At 45.5% G+C, this 15,894-nt stretch overlaps 1 protein-coding gene across 9 annotated transcripts in view; it reads right to left on the reverse strand.

Moving 5' to 3' along the window:
• The window catches only part of Cux1 (cut like homeobox 1), a 321,311-nt gene that overhangs the window by 153,428 nt on the left and 151,989 nt on the right, over nucleotides 1–15,894 (reverse strand). For all 9 annotated transcript variants that reach the window (XM_021222682.1, XM_021222681.1, XM_021222678.2 and 6 more), the window contains exon 3: nucleotides 6,360–6,407. In XM_021222682.1, coding sequence (XP_021078341.1) covers nucleotides 6,360–6,407 — 48 coding nt within the window. The remainder of the gene's footprint in view (nucleotides 1–6,359; nucleotides 6,408–15,894) is intronic.

Consider the following 15,894-nt stretch of genomic DNA (forward strand, 5'->3'; position numbering starts at 1 on the left):
AAATATATCATGATGTTTGACAAAAACAATGAGACTATCCAATGGCAAAAAGCCAGCTTTAATTCTGGAAGTGCTAGAGACTCATTTCGTCACACATGCTAGGCAGGTGCTCTACCACTGAATCACATTCCCAGCCCCTCACTGGGGGATTCTAGGCAGGGGCTCTACCACTGAGCCACATCCTCAGCCCCTCACTGGGGGATTCTAGGCAGGGGCTCTACCACTGAGCCACATCCTCTGCCATTTACCATATCTCTAAGTGTTCCCTGTACAAGTTCATTCTGGGAATCTAACATTTTGGTCATTTGATTCTTGATGTCAGTCTCATACATGGAATTTTGAGTCAATGGGACATTAGGAAAATCTAATGAAGATGCAGACGAGGCTTTTTGAAAGGAAGATCTATAGAAAATCAGGCATGCTAGTCATTGAAAATTTCTCAAGTTTGAGCAAATCTATGTGACTAGTATTAATTTTAAGTAATTAAATTAATTAACTAATTTAATTTTAATTAAGCCCATGTAGTTTTAGACTTGTAGGGTAAGTAGTGTCAGTTTATTCTTATACCAAACAGTTTCCTTTCCCTTTCCCTTTATTATCTCACTATTCTCTCCTACCATGTCTCCTGCTCCAAAACAGTTTCTTACAGCCCAGGCTGACCTGGAGTTCCTTAAGTCATTCAAGTTGTCCTTGGACTTCTGATCCTCTTGCTTCCACTACATGGAAGCTGGGGTCATTGGCTGCCATGATGCCAAGTTTATAAATACTGTCTCTAATTCTCACCCAAATCTATTTCACTGAGCCCTCATGTTAATCATTTGAGGTAGCAGAGGCACTGAGAGGCCAGCTGACTCGGCCAATGTCAAAGTCAAAGGCATCTGACTTTCCTTAAAATTTTAACTTTAGGCCTATGATCCTGATACACCTGAGTTGGGTTAACAGAAGCTGACGGACGATAAAGCCTTTTTACTGATGGGATGTTTTTCATTTATATAGCAGAGGTGTTATCTCCATCCAAGCACCTCCCCATCTTTCTCTCCTTCCTTCCTTCCTTCCTTCCTTCCTTCCTTCCTTCCTTCCTTCCTTCCTTCCTTCCTGCCTGCCTGCCTGCCTGCCTGCCTGCCTGCCTGCCTGCCTGCCTGCCTGCCTGCCTGCCTGCCTGCCTATTCATCCATCCCATCGTCCTGTCCTCTATAATTTTTGTCACTTGGCATAAGCTAAGATCACCTCTGAAAAAGGAACCTCAGTTGAGGGAATGCCTCTGTAAGACTGGCCTGCAAGCATTTTATTGACTGATGATGAAAGAGGACGGGCATAGCCCACTGTGAATGCTTCCACCACTGGACATTTGGCCCTGGATTCTATAAGACAGGCTGAATAAGCCACAGAGAGCAAGCCGGTAAGCAACACTCCACCATGGTTTCTGCCTACAGGTTCCTTCTTTGGCTTCCTGCCATGTAAGCAACATTCCTGCCATGGCTTCCCTTCATGATGGCTTGCAAGCTTATAAAATGAGACCCTTTTCCTCTAGGTTCCTTCTGTCATGGTGGTTACCACAGTAATAGAAAACAAACTATAACAGATTGCTCTGTTTGATCCATGCATCTTGCCAATCCCCATTTATTTCATTTCATGTACCTCCTCTATAAACCCACCCAACCATCTAACTCTGCCTTCACTTAGCTATCCATCTACCCATTCCCATTGTCTATCAAATCTTTACTCATTCCTACCCATCCATCATCCTCCATCTGCTTTAGCATCCCTCCTCATCCTGTTTCACCCATTCATTTATCCAAGCAGCCAACCACTTCCATTAACTATTCCAACCCACCTAGCCAGTCATTCTGATATCCATGCTTCTGCCCCACCCACCAATATCCATCCATCTATCCTATTCAGTCTGTCTAGTCTCTCTCATATTAATCATCGACGGCCTTCATCGGCCCATCTATCTTTACTCACGTCCATCCATCCAACTCTTTCATCCACCTACCTATCCTCACCCATATAAGTTCAACTATCCATTCCATTGAACAATAACCATCCACCTCACTCATCGATCCATCTAACCAATCAACTCATCTATCTTCACCCAATCACAAGCATCCATCCATTCATTCCTCTTCCTTTATTTAATGAGGGCCTACTATGCACCAAGCATTGTGTACCATGGGGACACAGGTCTCACTAATCATTAAACTCCATGAAAACAGTTTCTGAATTAATCTATCTGCCATTGAATATCAAGGTCTAATTCAGGTATGGTTTGGCACATAGATATCACTGAACTAAAGAAAAAATAAGCAGACCTTGTCTTTGAGAAGCTCAGAATCCAGACAAAAGACTGGCATTAAGAGTTGAGACAGGGTTACAACTCCACTCTAAACTGAGCATGGGTAGGGCTGGAGTGAGCCTTGCTTAGCTGTCAGAGTCACCGAGTAATAAAGAGTCTGATTTCCACACAATAAAGGAACTGAAGTGAAAGAGACATGTCCCTAGGTGCCACCCTCCCTGGGGTGCTAGGTGCCACCCTCCCTGGGGTGCTGACATGGATCTCTAGGTAACACAGGACCTGATTTCCTTGCCTTGGGTGGCTTGAGGTTCTGAGAGAACACCACCAATATTTTATTACCCCCTCCATGCTTTCGAAGCTCCCCTTTGTTTCCATCAGTTTGGACTGATTCAACCAAACTCAGGCATCTCCTATGTGCCTGGCCCCGGGAGACACCAGAGCCCCTGAACGCCCTCCTGGAAGAGCAGGGCTGGCCCTCACTTGACTCCAGGCACGTGGAGGCTGCCAGGTGCCTGCTAGGCAGCTGGGAGCCGGTTGCACAGGGGTTTCCCAGCTCAGAGGCCAAATGACAGCTGGGTAGAGCACACCCACTTGGGTCCCCACTGTAAACATCCAAGAAATCTAGTGATGGCTACCGAGAGGACGTTAAAAATAATTACCCTCTGAAAATATTAGATTTGCTCTGGATTGTTCATTACACACAATGGTTTAATAGGACTTTTATTGAATAGCTGCAGAGCTCTGGGCCGAAATCAATTTGCCTTACACGCGGAATTTTGATGTGTGCTGTTGACTTCCCCAACACGGAGCAATTTGTAATAGCTTTGGCTCGCTGTTGTTTTCAAAGATCCCTGCTACATCACAAGCATTTATTTCTGACCACAAAATTACATTTATTCAACAGAAAGCAGCTCTGGGTCTTTAAGAGGTTAACTTCTGGAGTGCTTGGCTGCTCTCCAGCACTGAGGAGGAGCTCGGGCGCAGTGGCCCCCTGTACACAGGGGCGGCAGCGCCAGGCGGGCAGCCGTGATTAATAGAGTGTTGAGTGCGCGCCTTTCCACATGCGAACTGCTCAGGCCCCGGCTCCCATAGATCATGGGCTCGGCCTCAACATATCTGACTAAAATTGAATTTGGCTTCTCTCTCAACCGTTCATTTCCTATGTTATGCAAGGTTATATCCTTTTCTGCATGAGCAGAGCTAAACCAGCTGCAGCTTCGGAGGGGAAAATGTGCTTTCAATTACAGCGCTGGCCCATTTGCCTCAGCACAGTCCTGCGCGCCTCTAATTGAGCCATCATCCAGCCAACCTCCAGGAGGATCCTGTGCTGGTCCGGCTTTGGGGTTTTCTTCTAGGCTTGTTAAAAACGCATCAGACCCATTGCCACCTTAACCACAATGGTACCTTCTACAGCTGTAGAAAGGTCCAGAGCTGAGGGTGGCTGGGCAGGTGAAGGGCCAGGGCAGAGGGCCACATGTGGGAGTCCCTGTGTTTTGTGCCTACGGTAGTTTGTTTTAAACATGCCTGGAAGTTTCTCTCTACAGGCCCCTATTATAGACACTAGCCTTAAACTTGTAGGTACTTCTGATATCTGATCCTTAAAAAAAATTTATTGTGGTAGGCAGTGGTGGTGCACGCCTTTAATCCCAGCACTCTGGAGGCAGAGGCAGGTGGATTTCTGAGTTCGAGGCCAGTCTGGTCTACAGAGTGAATTCCAGGACAGCCAGGGCTACACAGAGAAAAACCCTGTCTCGAAAAACAAAAACAAAAACAAAGTTTTGTGACAGGGTCCCATGTACCCAGTCTGGGCCTAAATTTGGTATGGACTCAAGGATGGCCTTGAACTTCTGATCCTCCTGTTTCTACCTTCAAAGTGCTAGGATTACACACTATGTATATAACATATTATATAATATATAAACATATATGAAAAACATTTCATACAATAAATATATGCAGCTTTTTTGAAACAAGCTCTTACTACGTAATTTTGGCTAGCTTTCCATTCACCCTGTACTCAGGCTGGCCTTGAACCCTGCACCCTCCCGTACCAGCTCTGGTCTTTATTTCTGGAAGGAAGCATTCACTAAGTATGTAAGCCTTCTCTTGCTGGGTACAGAGCTGTGAGGTGGCCCTTTCTAAGAGCAGGAATGAATGCTCTTTATCATTTCTCCAGCCCTCACCAATGGATTGTTTTCCTCAATTTTTTCCTTATAGTTAGTGAAATGGCAATTTTCCATTCATTTGGTCATGTTATAAAGAACATTAATGCAATTTACTGCTGTTAAATGAAACAGCATTTCGTGCTGTTAAATGAAACAGCCAAGCCTGTTGGCTTCCAGTGACTTTTCTTAGGGCTCTTGAATTATCTATTTATAACTAAATAAGAATGACTGATTTTCCTCTAAACGACTGACAGAACCCTCCCTGAGAGAATTGTGTACACTCTATGTTGTATCTACAGTATGATGCTGTATCTATAGTATGATGCGCCTACCCTCAGGGCCATTACAAGGGACCCTTAAGATTGAGCCTAAAAACAGATATTCCCCCACAAAAGGAACGTGGGAGTGACCATTCTCTCAGTCACTTCCTTTTGCATGTCCCAGATGTTTGCACACAATTCTGCTCTAATTGCATGTACCCTGTGGTTGCAGGAAATGCCAGAGTACACACAGTGTGGAAGCTGGGACTCTATCTGTGTCACTTACAAGGACATTGTTGTCCATTTGGGGTGAGACTTTTGGGTGTGGTGGCTGCTCTGGGGTCACCTAGGCTTCTCACCCATACTCTCTATGGAAGCCCAGTAAGCTCACTGGCTCCCCACGCTGGCCTATGGTAGCATTATCGTTGGTGATCCCTTGGCTGAAGCACACTTTAGAGATGGCCTTTTCTGCTAGAGAAAAGGAATAATAAACATATTCAATTATAACTCAAAATAGATAAGAGAATGGGACAGGCATGAGCAAAAACAGCACCCAAAAGAAACATACTCAAGGTTGGCTATTTAAAAAAAATCTCACACAATTGATAAATCATTTCAGTAATCAGGAAAAAAAAAAGATTAAGACAATGCTAAAAATAAAAGTGGAGAAATATATTATAGCTTCAGCAGATTAAAAAGATTAAAGGTTTGGAGAGATGGCTCGGGTTAGTTAGGGGAACGTTCGGCTCCTGTAGGCCCAGAGTCCCATTCCCAGCACCTGCACCGGCTCACACCGTGCATGGCCTCCGGGGCCCAAGGTGCTTGGTTTTAAACAAGGGCTTGGCATACAGCATAGGCCGAACTGGGATTCACTGGGTAGTAATGCCCCTGTCTCTGTCTCCCGGGTGCTGGGCAGATTACAAGAGTGTGTTGCCAGCCTGGCTGCAAGGGATTGTTTAAATTACTGTTGGAGTAGAACATGTTTCAAGTTGGATTGAACACTGAGGTTAACTCCCGCTCCCAATTAATTGTCTGGGCTTGTGAAACAGAAAATTAAGTACAGCAATCAATCAATCCAATTTTAACGTGAGTTAAATTTGATGACTTTGCCATAATAATTACATGTAATCGTTATGATTATAAAATTTCAAACCTTTCAATCAAAGACAACAGTTTTATTGGCTTCTTCTAAAGGCATTTTGATCTACTTTCATCTTCCCAGCCTGCCTGTGGGTGTGGAGGCACCCCGTGAGTTATCAGGGAAGTGGTGGACGGAAGGGTATCTCAGGCAGTGGAGACTATGCTCTGGGATTTCAACATCAGTGACACGTAGGCTCACTTCCCAGCTTCTCACCAGGCCTCAGTACACCTGCTTCCTGACGGAGATGTGAGGAGCCGCCGCCACTGCCTGCTCCCGCCACCATGCCCCCCCACCACGATGGACGGTGCACCCTCAGACTGTGAGCCACTGTAGCCCTTCCTTCCTTCCTTCCTTCCTTCCTTCCTTCCTTCCTTCCTTCCTTCCTTCCTTCCTTCCTTCCGTTGCTTTTGTCAAGGATTTTGTCACAGTAGTAAGAAAAGTAGCCAACACAGCAACAGAGGGCGGCGTGAGGATAAAGAACATGCACGTGTACTCACCTCCCCTTGGAAGCTCTTGAGCAGTGGTGCTACCTGCTTGCGTAAATCCTGGGTGGAACAGAGGTCAGGACACAGCCATTGGAGGAAAGAGAAGAACGGCATTGGTTAGGTTTCCTACAAAGGCTCTGTGCAGATCATCACCACAAAAAGCCACAAAGTAAGACCCTGTCTAGACAGAACAGGGAACTTCTACTAATTCATGTGGGTGTGTGCATGTGTTCTCGTGGAGGCCAGGAGTAGAGTGTCTTCCTCAATCTTCTCTGCTTAGTGTTTGAGGCAGTGTCTCTCACTGAAGCTTACAGATTCAGGGAGGCTGGCTGGCTACGGAGGCCACAGGGGTCCGCCTATCTCTACCTTCTAACATTGGGATTACAAGCACACAGCTTTTATGTGGGTGCTGGGGATTGAACTCAGGTCCTCATGTTCTCATGTCAAGACACTTTACCCACTGAGGCACCTCCCTTACTCAGTTTCCTAAGGGCTGTAATTCATAGGTGTGTCACCTGCTTGGGAGAAGCCAATAGATTTTGCTCCTCCACTGGATGATTTGCTACATTTCTACACGAAGTTCAATGACAAAAAGCAGTGAGATGCATTCACTGGCTTCCCCTCCTCCACAAACATTGCTACCTGTAGAAGACTAATAGCCCCAACGATATCCTGAGACATGACTTGACACATTACATTGATTACATTAACAATCGTGGGTCCGAGAGAGGATCCTGGACCATGTACGTGGGGCTAACGTCATCAGACTGCCCAAGTAGAAACACAGGAGTCCATACAAGAGAGAGGGTCAGAGGGACTCAGACACAGCAGCAGAGATTAGAGAGATAGTAAGATGGAGGGTCCTGGCCGGAGGACTAGCAGAGCCTGGCAGAGCTGGCGCAGGCTGGAACCAGACCTTCCTAAAGCTTTTGGAAGGAATGCAGCTTTTGCTGGCAACTCCATATCCACCTCATAAATCCTGTTCTGGATTCCCATCCTCCAGCAGTATCTGATGATGTATTCCTGTTGTTTTAAGCAGAGAGAAGCAATAGGGAATAGAATACTTTCTTGTTCAGCCCACCACCAGCCATTCCAGAAAGACAGGATAAAATCTAACAGTGAAGGGCAAAGAAGATAAAAACAAAGGACAACAGGAGAAAGATTTGTGTTTGAGTTTTGTCTGGTTTTTGAGACAAGGTCTCATGTAACTCAGATTGGCCAGGAACTTACTATGTAGCTCAAGATAACCTTAAACTCCGCTTCCCAGTATGGGTATTTGCCGCATGGCTCAGCTGGGAGGAGACTCGAGGCCTGGAGGCGTGCCCTTTGCCACAGGTGGTTGACTGCTTCCATCACGGGCAGCTCAGGCCAAGATCACATGGAAAATTTGGCACTCTCTTGTGATGGAGGGGCAGGGATGGCAAGCCCTATCCTGAGGGTCAGTGGGAGAGGTTAAAGAGGCTCTGAAGAACACTAAGAGCCAGGATGGTACTGAGCTAAACAAAGGGAGTTCCTAAGAGAAGGGTGTTGCTACTACAGAAAGCTGCAAACCTAAGAACCGAGGAAAGATTAGATTTAGCATCAGGGAAGGTCCAGGGAACAGAGAGCAGCTGGAGTAGGTTTAGAAGCTGCTACAGCAAGTGTGTGCAATGTTTAGTTAAAGCACCAGGGAAAGGACCAGGAGGAACAGGGCCAGGCCTGCAAGTGCTAGTTGAATGTTCAATCTGTTGCTGGACACCAGCAGTCCTTAACCTTTGCCCACTGACCCCATCAACACTATGGACTAGAATACTGAACAGAAGGATGTCCACAGCTTAGAACGAGAAGGAAATTTATCTAAGGTTGACAAGCTAGAATCTGAACTCAGTTCTCTGTCTCTGTCTCTCCTTCCCTTTGTCTCTCTCTTTGTCTGTCTCTCTGTCTCTGTCTCACACACACACAGACACACACACACACACAGACACACACACAGACACACACACACACACACACACACACACACCCTGCTCTCTTCTGGCCTCATGGGCACCTGCATGCACACGATGCACATAAACACATGCATGTGCAAATATATGCACATAAATATAAAGGATTAAATCACCACACGTGTGGAAATGGCATGTGCAGTAGCTACTACAAGAGCAACATGTACTGATGGACACGTGTGTGTCACTCAGGTGGCTTACAAAAGCTAGGTATGGTGACTCGTGCTTCTAAACTCCACCACAAGGGAGGCTGATTCAGGAGGATCACAAGTTCAAAGCCAACCTAAGCTACGCCAGTGAGGTCCTCTCTTATAAAGTCCCATTCTGAGGGCCGAGAGAAGCTGGGTGAGGTTACAGAATGACAGAAGGGAAGAGCCCAGAATTGGGGACCTCAGCAGAGAAAAGGAAGAAGGGAGAGTTTCATGGGTCAGAATGGGCCCAAGCCCATGTAGCCCCTGGGCGCCTTAACCTTCTCTCTTGGTATGAGGTTAGCTCCATGAGAAAACCAAGTGTCCGAAGCGAAGACGTGACAGAGTTATCTCTGCAGCCTATAACAGGATTCCAGAAAGGCCCAAGAGCTGCCTCTCATGACAGGCTTCTCACAAGTCCTTTTTAATTATTTCCTTTTGGTTTGTTTGAGACAGGATCTCACTGGTCTTGAACTCAATGTAGCTGAGGATGACCTCGAACTCGCTCCCTCTGCCTCCTGAAGGCTGAGATTACAAACCATGCCTCGCTGATGTGATCTGGGGATGGAATCCAGGCCTTTGCTAACTGGGCCACAACCCAAGTCCCTGAAGCAACCCTTTTGATATTAAAAGGGTTAATTGTGTCTGCACACAGGTGCACAAGCACCGCATTCTCTCCATGGCTGACAGGGAAAAAGAACTCACTGTATATTCACACAGCACACACACACCAACACAGATGCACTTCAAGCCACCAGCTAAAAGACTCATTCTAATTTTATTTCTTGGCAGTTTGAGAAATGCCTTATCTCAATCTGCCGCCTGCAAATATTATCTGGTTTGTTACTAAACTGAGGAGAGAGACTCAAAGCTGCTCAGTTCTGGCCCACGGGACTCTGTCGCCATCGGTTAGCATGGACAGGAAATGATTTATCCTCTTTTAGAGCATGGTGCCCTTTGCATTCTAGACAGCCACTGAAACCACAGTCTCTACCGCTTCTGGTCCTGGGTCACCATCAATGCACAACCTTCGTGACAACTGCCAACTGAAGAAACGTGGGGTTTGAGTTGATTGAAACCACACAAGAAAGAGTTATAACTTGGTAAGTGACACATGTTTTAAAAGTCCTAACAATAGAGTTGAGTGCTTAATTGAGTTATGGGGTTTCCACTGCTATCAATTTTGTTCCATCTTGTACCAATCACTGAACAAAAAGCAAAACATAGCTTAATCACAGAAAGTGAGGCCCTTGTGGGTGGGGGGATGGTTCAGTCAGTTTGTTGCTTGCTGTGCAACCATGAATTTGATCCCTAGCACCCTGGTATAAAGTTGGGTATGGAGGATCACTGCGGGGTATCAGGCTAGCCAGTCAAGCTGAATCATTGAACCCCACATGCTAGTTAGAGACGTCTGAAAAAGCAAGATGGAAAGTTCTCAAGAAATGAGATGAGGTTGACCTCTGATCTCTACATGCATGCCCTCCTATAACCAAACAAATTGCACACACACATAAGTCTTTTTTTTGTTGTTGTTTTGTTTTGTTTTGTTTTTTGAGACAGGGTTTCTCTGTGTAGCCCTGGCTGCCCTGGAACTTACTCTGTAGACCAGGCTGGCCTCGAACTCAGAAATCCGCCTGCCTCTGCCTCCCGAGTGCTGGGATTAAAGGTGTGTGCCACCACTGCCAGGCATAAATTATTTTTAAAATTAGGTAAAGGTGATGACCTTGAAGGGATTACTATCAACTGTCTGTTGGAAAAGGCCAAAATATGTTGTTTGTCCCTCTCTTCTGAGTAAACAGCACAAAGGTGATATCACCAGAGCCATGTCCATGTAGAGATGAGTTTCATTATTCTGGACTGCAGGGTTGGCTCATCAGTTAAGAGAACATGTTGCACTTACAGATGGTCTAGGTTCGATTCCCAGCACCTACACAGTGGCTTACAAGCATTTGTAACTCTAGTCCCAGGGAATCTGAAGCCCTCTTCTGGTTTCTATGGGCATCAAGCATGCACATAGTACATGCATACATGCACATAAAACATTTATTACATTAAGTAATAAATAAATCTTAAAAAAAAAAAAGTTGCTAGAGTCAGTCACACTGGCTTAAAAAGAAACAAGAGCCTTGTGGACATCTCTGCTCCTACCCATCATGGCTCATGCTTAGGTGTCACCTCTGGATCCCCATCTGCCTTGCGCAGTTCACCTTTTCTTCCTGTGTCTTGGTTGTGAAAAGCTGGGGTGGGACTTAACTCAGGTGAAAAAGGTGGACTGATTTATCTGTACAAAGGACCCTCAGAAATATTCAGATTGGGAGGTGACATGCCACATAGTGACACATTTCCTTATGACTCTATGAAGCGTTCACTATCTAAACCTCAAAGCAAGAAAACTCTTAGTGAGTCATGGTGGTATGGACTTGTAGTCCCAACATGGGGAGTAACAACTGGGAAGATTGCTGGGGCTAGCTGGCAAGCCGGCCTGACCTGCTTGGAGAGCTCTGGCCCAGTGTGACCCCTTACATCAAAAGGTGGGTAGCTCCTGAGTTTGCCCACTGAGCTTCATCTGAACATGAATGAGTACCCCTAAACACACACATACATACACACACACCCCACGAAGGGGATTCTAACTGCAAAGTGTCTTCGAGAGCCAGGAGATGGCAGGTAAAGAAGCCTGCTGCCAAGCCTGAGGATCCGAGTTCAACCCTAGAGCCTGTAGTATGGAGGTAAAAACCTAAATGCTGCAAGTTCTCTGATCTTGACATACACAGAGGAACACACAGACACAGGCACACGCATCCCCTACCATATGTAAATTTTTAAAAAATGAAAATGTCTTGTGGTACATGCCTTTAATCCCAGCACTTGGGAGGCAGAGGCAGGCGGATTTCTGAGTTCGAGGCCAGCCTGGGCTGCAGAGTGAGTTCCAGGACAGCCAGGGCTACACAAAGAAACCCTGTCTCAAAAAAAAAAAAAAAAAAAAGTCTTGACTATGTGTCTAGAGCACAACTTAAAAACTATTTTTATAGGTAGAGGAGCGGTGGGGGCACGCCTTTAATCCCAACACTTGGGAGGCAGAGGCAGGTGGATGTCTGTGAGTGAGATCCCGGCCAGTCCGGTCTACAGATCGAGTTCCCGAAAGCCAGGGTGTGGGTGCTTTAACTGCACGTTGTGCACCATGCGTCCTTGGTACCCGAAGGGCCTAACACTGAAGTTACCTTTGGTTGTTACTGCCGTTTGGGTGCTAGGTCTTGAACACAGGTCCTGTGGAAGAGCAGCCATTCCTTTTAAATACTAAGCCTACTCTCCAGCCCCAAGGTACATTTTTATATCAAATATGTGTTAAAGCTGTTACCATCCAATGCAAGACACATGTTATTCTAAACTGCAGGAAGAGAAACAGGTACTTTTATATCTGATGGCTCATTATTATATTGACCCTGAATCTAAAATGGACAAAACACATTAAAAAAAATCTAAGTATTATAGCTAACAAAACACTATTCACCTGAAAATAAAATAATAATAGGCCCCAAGTTGTTGCTAAACAAACAAACAAACAAACACCCAACTATACAGAGCTACTATTAGGGACTATGCGATATTTTGTCAAAGGGGGAGCTGGTCTTTCAAGATACATACTGAAGTACTGAAGTACTTGTGGATGAAATACATAAGACTTTTTGTCAAGCCTATGAGGCACAAGGACAGGAAGAGAGGAGAAGATGGTCATAACTGGTGTGATGAGTCTCAAGGGGGTAGTGCCACTCACCAGGTCTTGTGAATATTTGAAATGAGTCAATATATGTCTAAGATACACTAAGCCTTTTCTAAACAATCACTGAACTGGCAGAGAGCGAGGAGGGTAGTCAGGGATGCCCTTGAACTCTTCAGTGGATATTGCAAATTGTCAATTTATGCCATCCAACACTCAGATCAACTGTCCTGGCTTTCCTGTCTACCATATGGGGACTCACAACGGGGTTAGGACTTTCCACTGAGCTGGGTGGAAAGCTCTCTGTAGAGAGTGGCAATTGAAGAGTTGCTTACCAATACTTGGTGACCAACTCACTTAAACCAGGCATAGGGGTTTACACTACAATGGATTACATTACATTGCATGCCTGTAATCTAAGGACTAGGGAAGCTGGGGCAGGAGGGTTGACAGTCGAAAGTTGGAGGTCAGTCTAGGGTTGATGGTGGAACCATGTCTAGAAAAGGAAGGGAAGGGAAGGGGGAAGGGAGGAAGGGAGAAGGGGACAGGGGGAGGGGGAAGGGGGAAGGGAAGGCAAGTCTGACTGCCTGGGGAAATTACAGAGCTCCGAGTTTGCTTTCCAGAACCATAGTTCAGGTGTGGTGCAGATATGCAATCCCAGCACTAAGAAAGTGGAGTCAGGAGGGCTAGTTTAAGGCTATTCTAAATACCTAAATATTTAAGCCCAGCCTGAGCTACAGCAAACCCTGTCTTTAAAAAAAAAAAAAAAAAAAACAAACAAAAAAAAAAAAAAAAAAAAAAGAAGGGAAAGGAAAAGGAGAAGAGGGGAGGGAAGAGGAGAAAAGGAGAGGGAAAGGGAATCTGAAGTCACTTAGTTTACTAGAGAGTCTCAGCTCCCCAGGTCCCCAGCTTTGTTAGAACAAGGAGAAGCCGAGAAGTGGTAGAAACTAAAGTGTCCTACCACTGGGTCCCCTGTCCTCTGAAAATTGGTGTAGGGTGTAGGGCTGGGCTCTCCTGGACCCCTCCATATAAGGCCTCCTCCCAGTGCCTGACACATGGTCTCCAGGCACTGTTCCTCTGTTCTGAGCAACAACTGCCTGGCAGCTGTTCTCGGTCCCTGTTGCTGTCTCCAGTGCCATCTGACTTGTGAGTCAAATTGCACAGGGCTTGTCTAGAAGCAACTAGTATAGCAGCTTTTAGAAAAGAAGGAAGGAGTGGGGTTCTAGTACCTACCTCAGTAGACAGTGGACCTATCGAATCCTCTAGGTCTTATAATACAGAAAGCATAGCTAGGGATAGAGCTCCCACACATGCCATCCCTAGGACCACATAAGCAGGTTTGATGGTGCATGCCTGTAAAGCTAAACTGAGCACTTGGAGGTGAATCTAGGTGCAGGCAGGAAGATCAACAGTTTGTAGTGAGTTCCAAACCAGCATGGGATATACAGAACTCTGTCATTACTGAAAAAAAAAAAAAAAAAAAAGGAAGGAAGGAAGGAAGGAAGGAAGGAAGGAGAAAAAGGAGGAAGAAGAAACCCAAAAATCCCCTCAAATTCCAACTAAAATGGAATATCTTTTTTTTTTTTGAAATCTAGATATTTCCTTGTACAGCTTCATTTCAGAAATCTGAATTCAGTATTGATAAACCCAAGAAAGCTGAGTTCATACAAAGTTAGTCCAGCCCTCTAACAAAAGTAAGCCTCTTAGAAAAGTAACAGCAGATCATTCCTAAAACAGGAACAACAAAATTGCCCACCCACCCACCCGCTATGTTTTCCTTGCTAAGTCTCCTCCTGCTTTGTGTGTGTGTGTGTGTGTGTGTGTGTGTGTGTACGGTCTTATATAGCTTGCATTGGCTTCCAACTTAGGATCCTCCTGCTTCATCTGAGTGCTGAGGTTACAGGTCTGGACTGCTAAACAACAATAATAAATAAGCTGCTTTCTTAAGACATAAGCCATCAGTCCTCACAACAACCTTCATGAATATTTGAAGAGCAGAGCATCAGTTTGCCTCAAAGGGAAATTAGCCCCGAGCACTTTTTCCTGGTATCATTTATGGCACCTATGATTCCCCCTTTATGAACAGAGCAAAGAACCCAGACCAGGTATGAAGCCTGTGTCTTCCTCAGTCACTCTCCACCTTCTCCTTGAGGGAGGGCCTCCTGCTGAACTTGGAGTTTGCTGATTCAGCTGGATGGACAGCCTGTAAACTCCAGGAATCGTCCCATCGATGCCCACTGGGCTCAGGGACTACAGGCATGAGCTGCCACAGCCAACTTTTTACTACGAATTCCAGAGACACAATTTCGATTCTCATGCTTGCATGGCAAGCGCTTTACCAACTGAACCATCTCCTCAGCCTCAGGGTGTGAGGTTCTTGATGCTTCCATTGCAGAGTTCACCTTAAAGAGAGGTTGGTGGAAAGGGAAGTTTCCCTTTGTCCCAGGACGCAGGACCCTTCACCTCTCATCTCATCATCTGAAGGTGAATGGCGTGGCTATTGACAGGGTTTCAAGCTTTCGGCTGCTTTTATAGATGAACACATACCCTTTCCAGTCTCTGTGAGATGGAGGAGTGGTTTTAAATGCATTTAAACTGGGGTGTTAAATAAAAAATCTCTCCATGCAACAGCATCCAGTATGGCCTGGCAGCATCTCAGAGAATTTAGTTCACAGACTTGCAAAAATTCCATTAGCTTTAATTATTTATCAGCAGTCGAGTTAGATTACGGTTCTTGACCTATTTTCACAGTGGATGGGCCACCCAGCAATGGAATAGATGAATAGTCTTTTTCCTAAACTGAAATAATAGAAACCTACTTTAAAGAAAGAATGAAAACCCAAACATGTAATTACCACGATGCAGACCCTGCCACACTGCCTTTGTCTGGGGATAAAATGTACATCTTTGTGAGGTTTCGGTTATTAAATAAGATTATCTTGAAAAGGAGAAACTCACTCATGCTATAATTTCTTTCCATTTAAATTTCTTTGCTCCATTTAACGCATCCTGTGTCCTGGTAGAACGTCTCCAATGTGATTGAGGTGCCTGCAGCACTGTCCCAACAACACTGAGTGACGGCAGGGCCAGCTTCTAGGGCTGGACAGTGACTGGAGAAGGTGTGGGCTCTAGTGGGGAAGTGGTAAAAGTCAGCGAGGGACAAAAAGGACAGTGACACTGAGTTCCCAAGCAACAACAGTGCTGCCACACTCCCTGCCTGATGATCCAGGGTCATTTGTGTCCCAGTCATAGGACCAGACCTGAAGATCTGGGAGATCAAGGAGAAGGGAATGGTTCTAGGTAGACATGGGTCACACTGCGACAGAATGACTGATGGGTGCATGGCAGCTGCCTGGCAGAGTCCAAGCATTGGGAGGCAACGGTTTGCTTAGGTCCGTGCTTCTCAACTTTGTAGGTTGTGACGCTTTGGATAAACCTCTATCTCCAGAAATATTTACATTACAATTAATAACAGTAGCAAAATTATATTAATGAAGTAGCAACAAAAATAACGTTATGGCTAGGAGATCACCACACCATGGGGAATTGTATTAAAGGGTCACAGCATTAGGAAGGTTGAGAACCACTGGCTTAGGTAGTGTCTGGAGAATCCTGGCATTCTCAAGACCTTATAGTAAGTTCATTAGGTAGAATCT

This window comes from Mus pahari, chromosome 23 (genome assembly GCF_900095145.1).
Source record: "Mus pahari chromosome 23, PAHARI_EIJ_v1.1, whole genome shotgun sequence".
In the NCBI taxonomy this organism is placed as follows: Eukaryota; Metazoa; Chordata; class Mammalia; order Rodentia; family Muridae; genus Mus; species Mus pahari.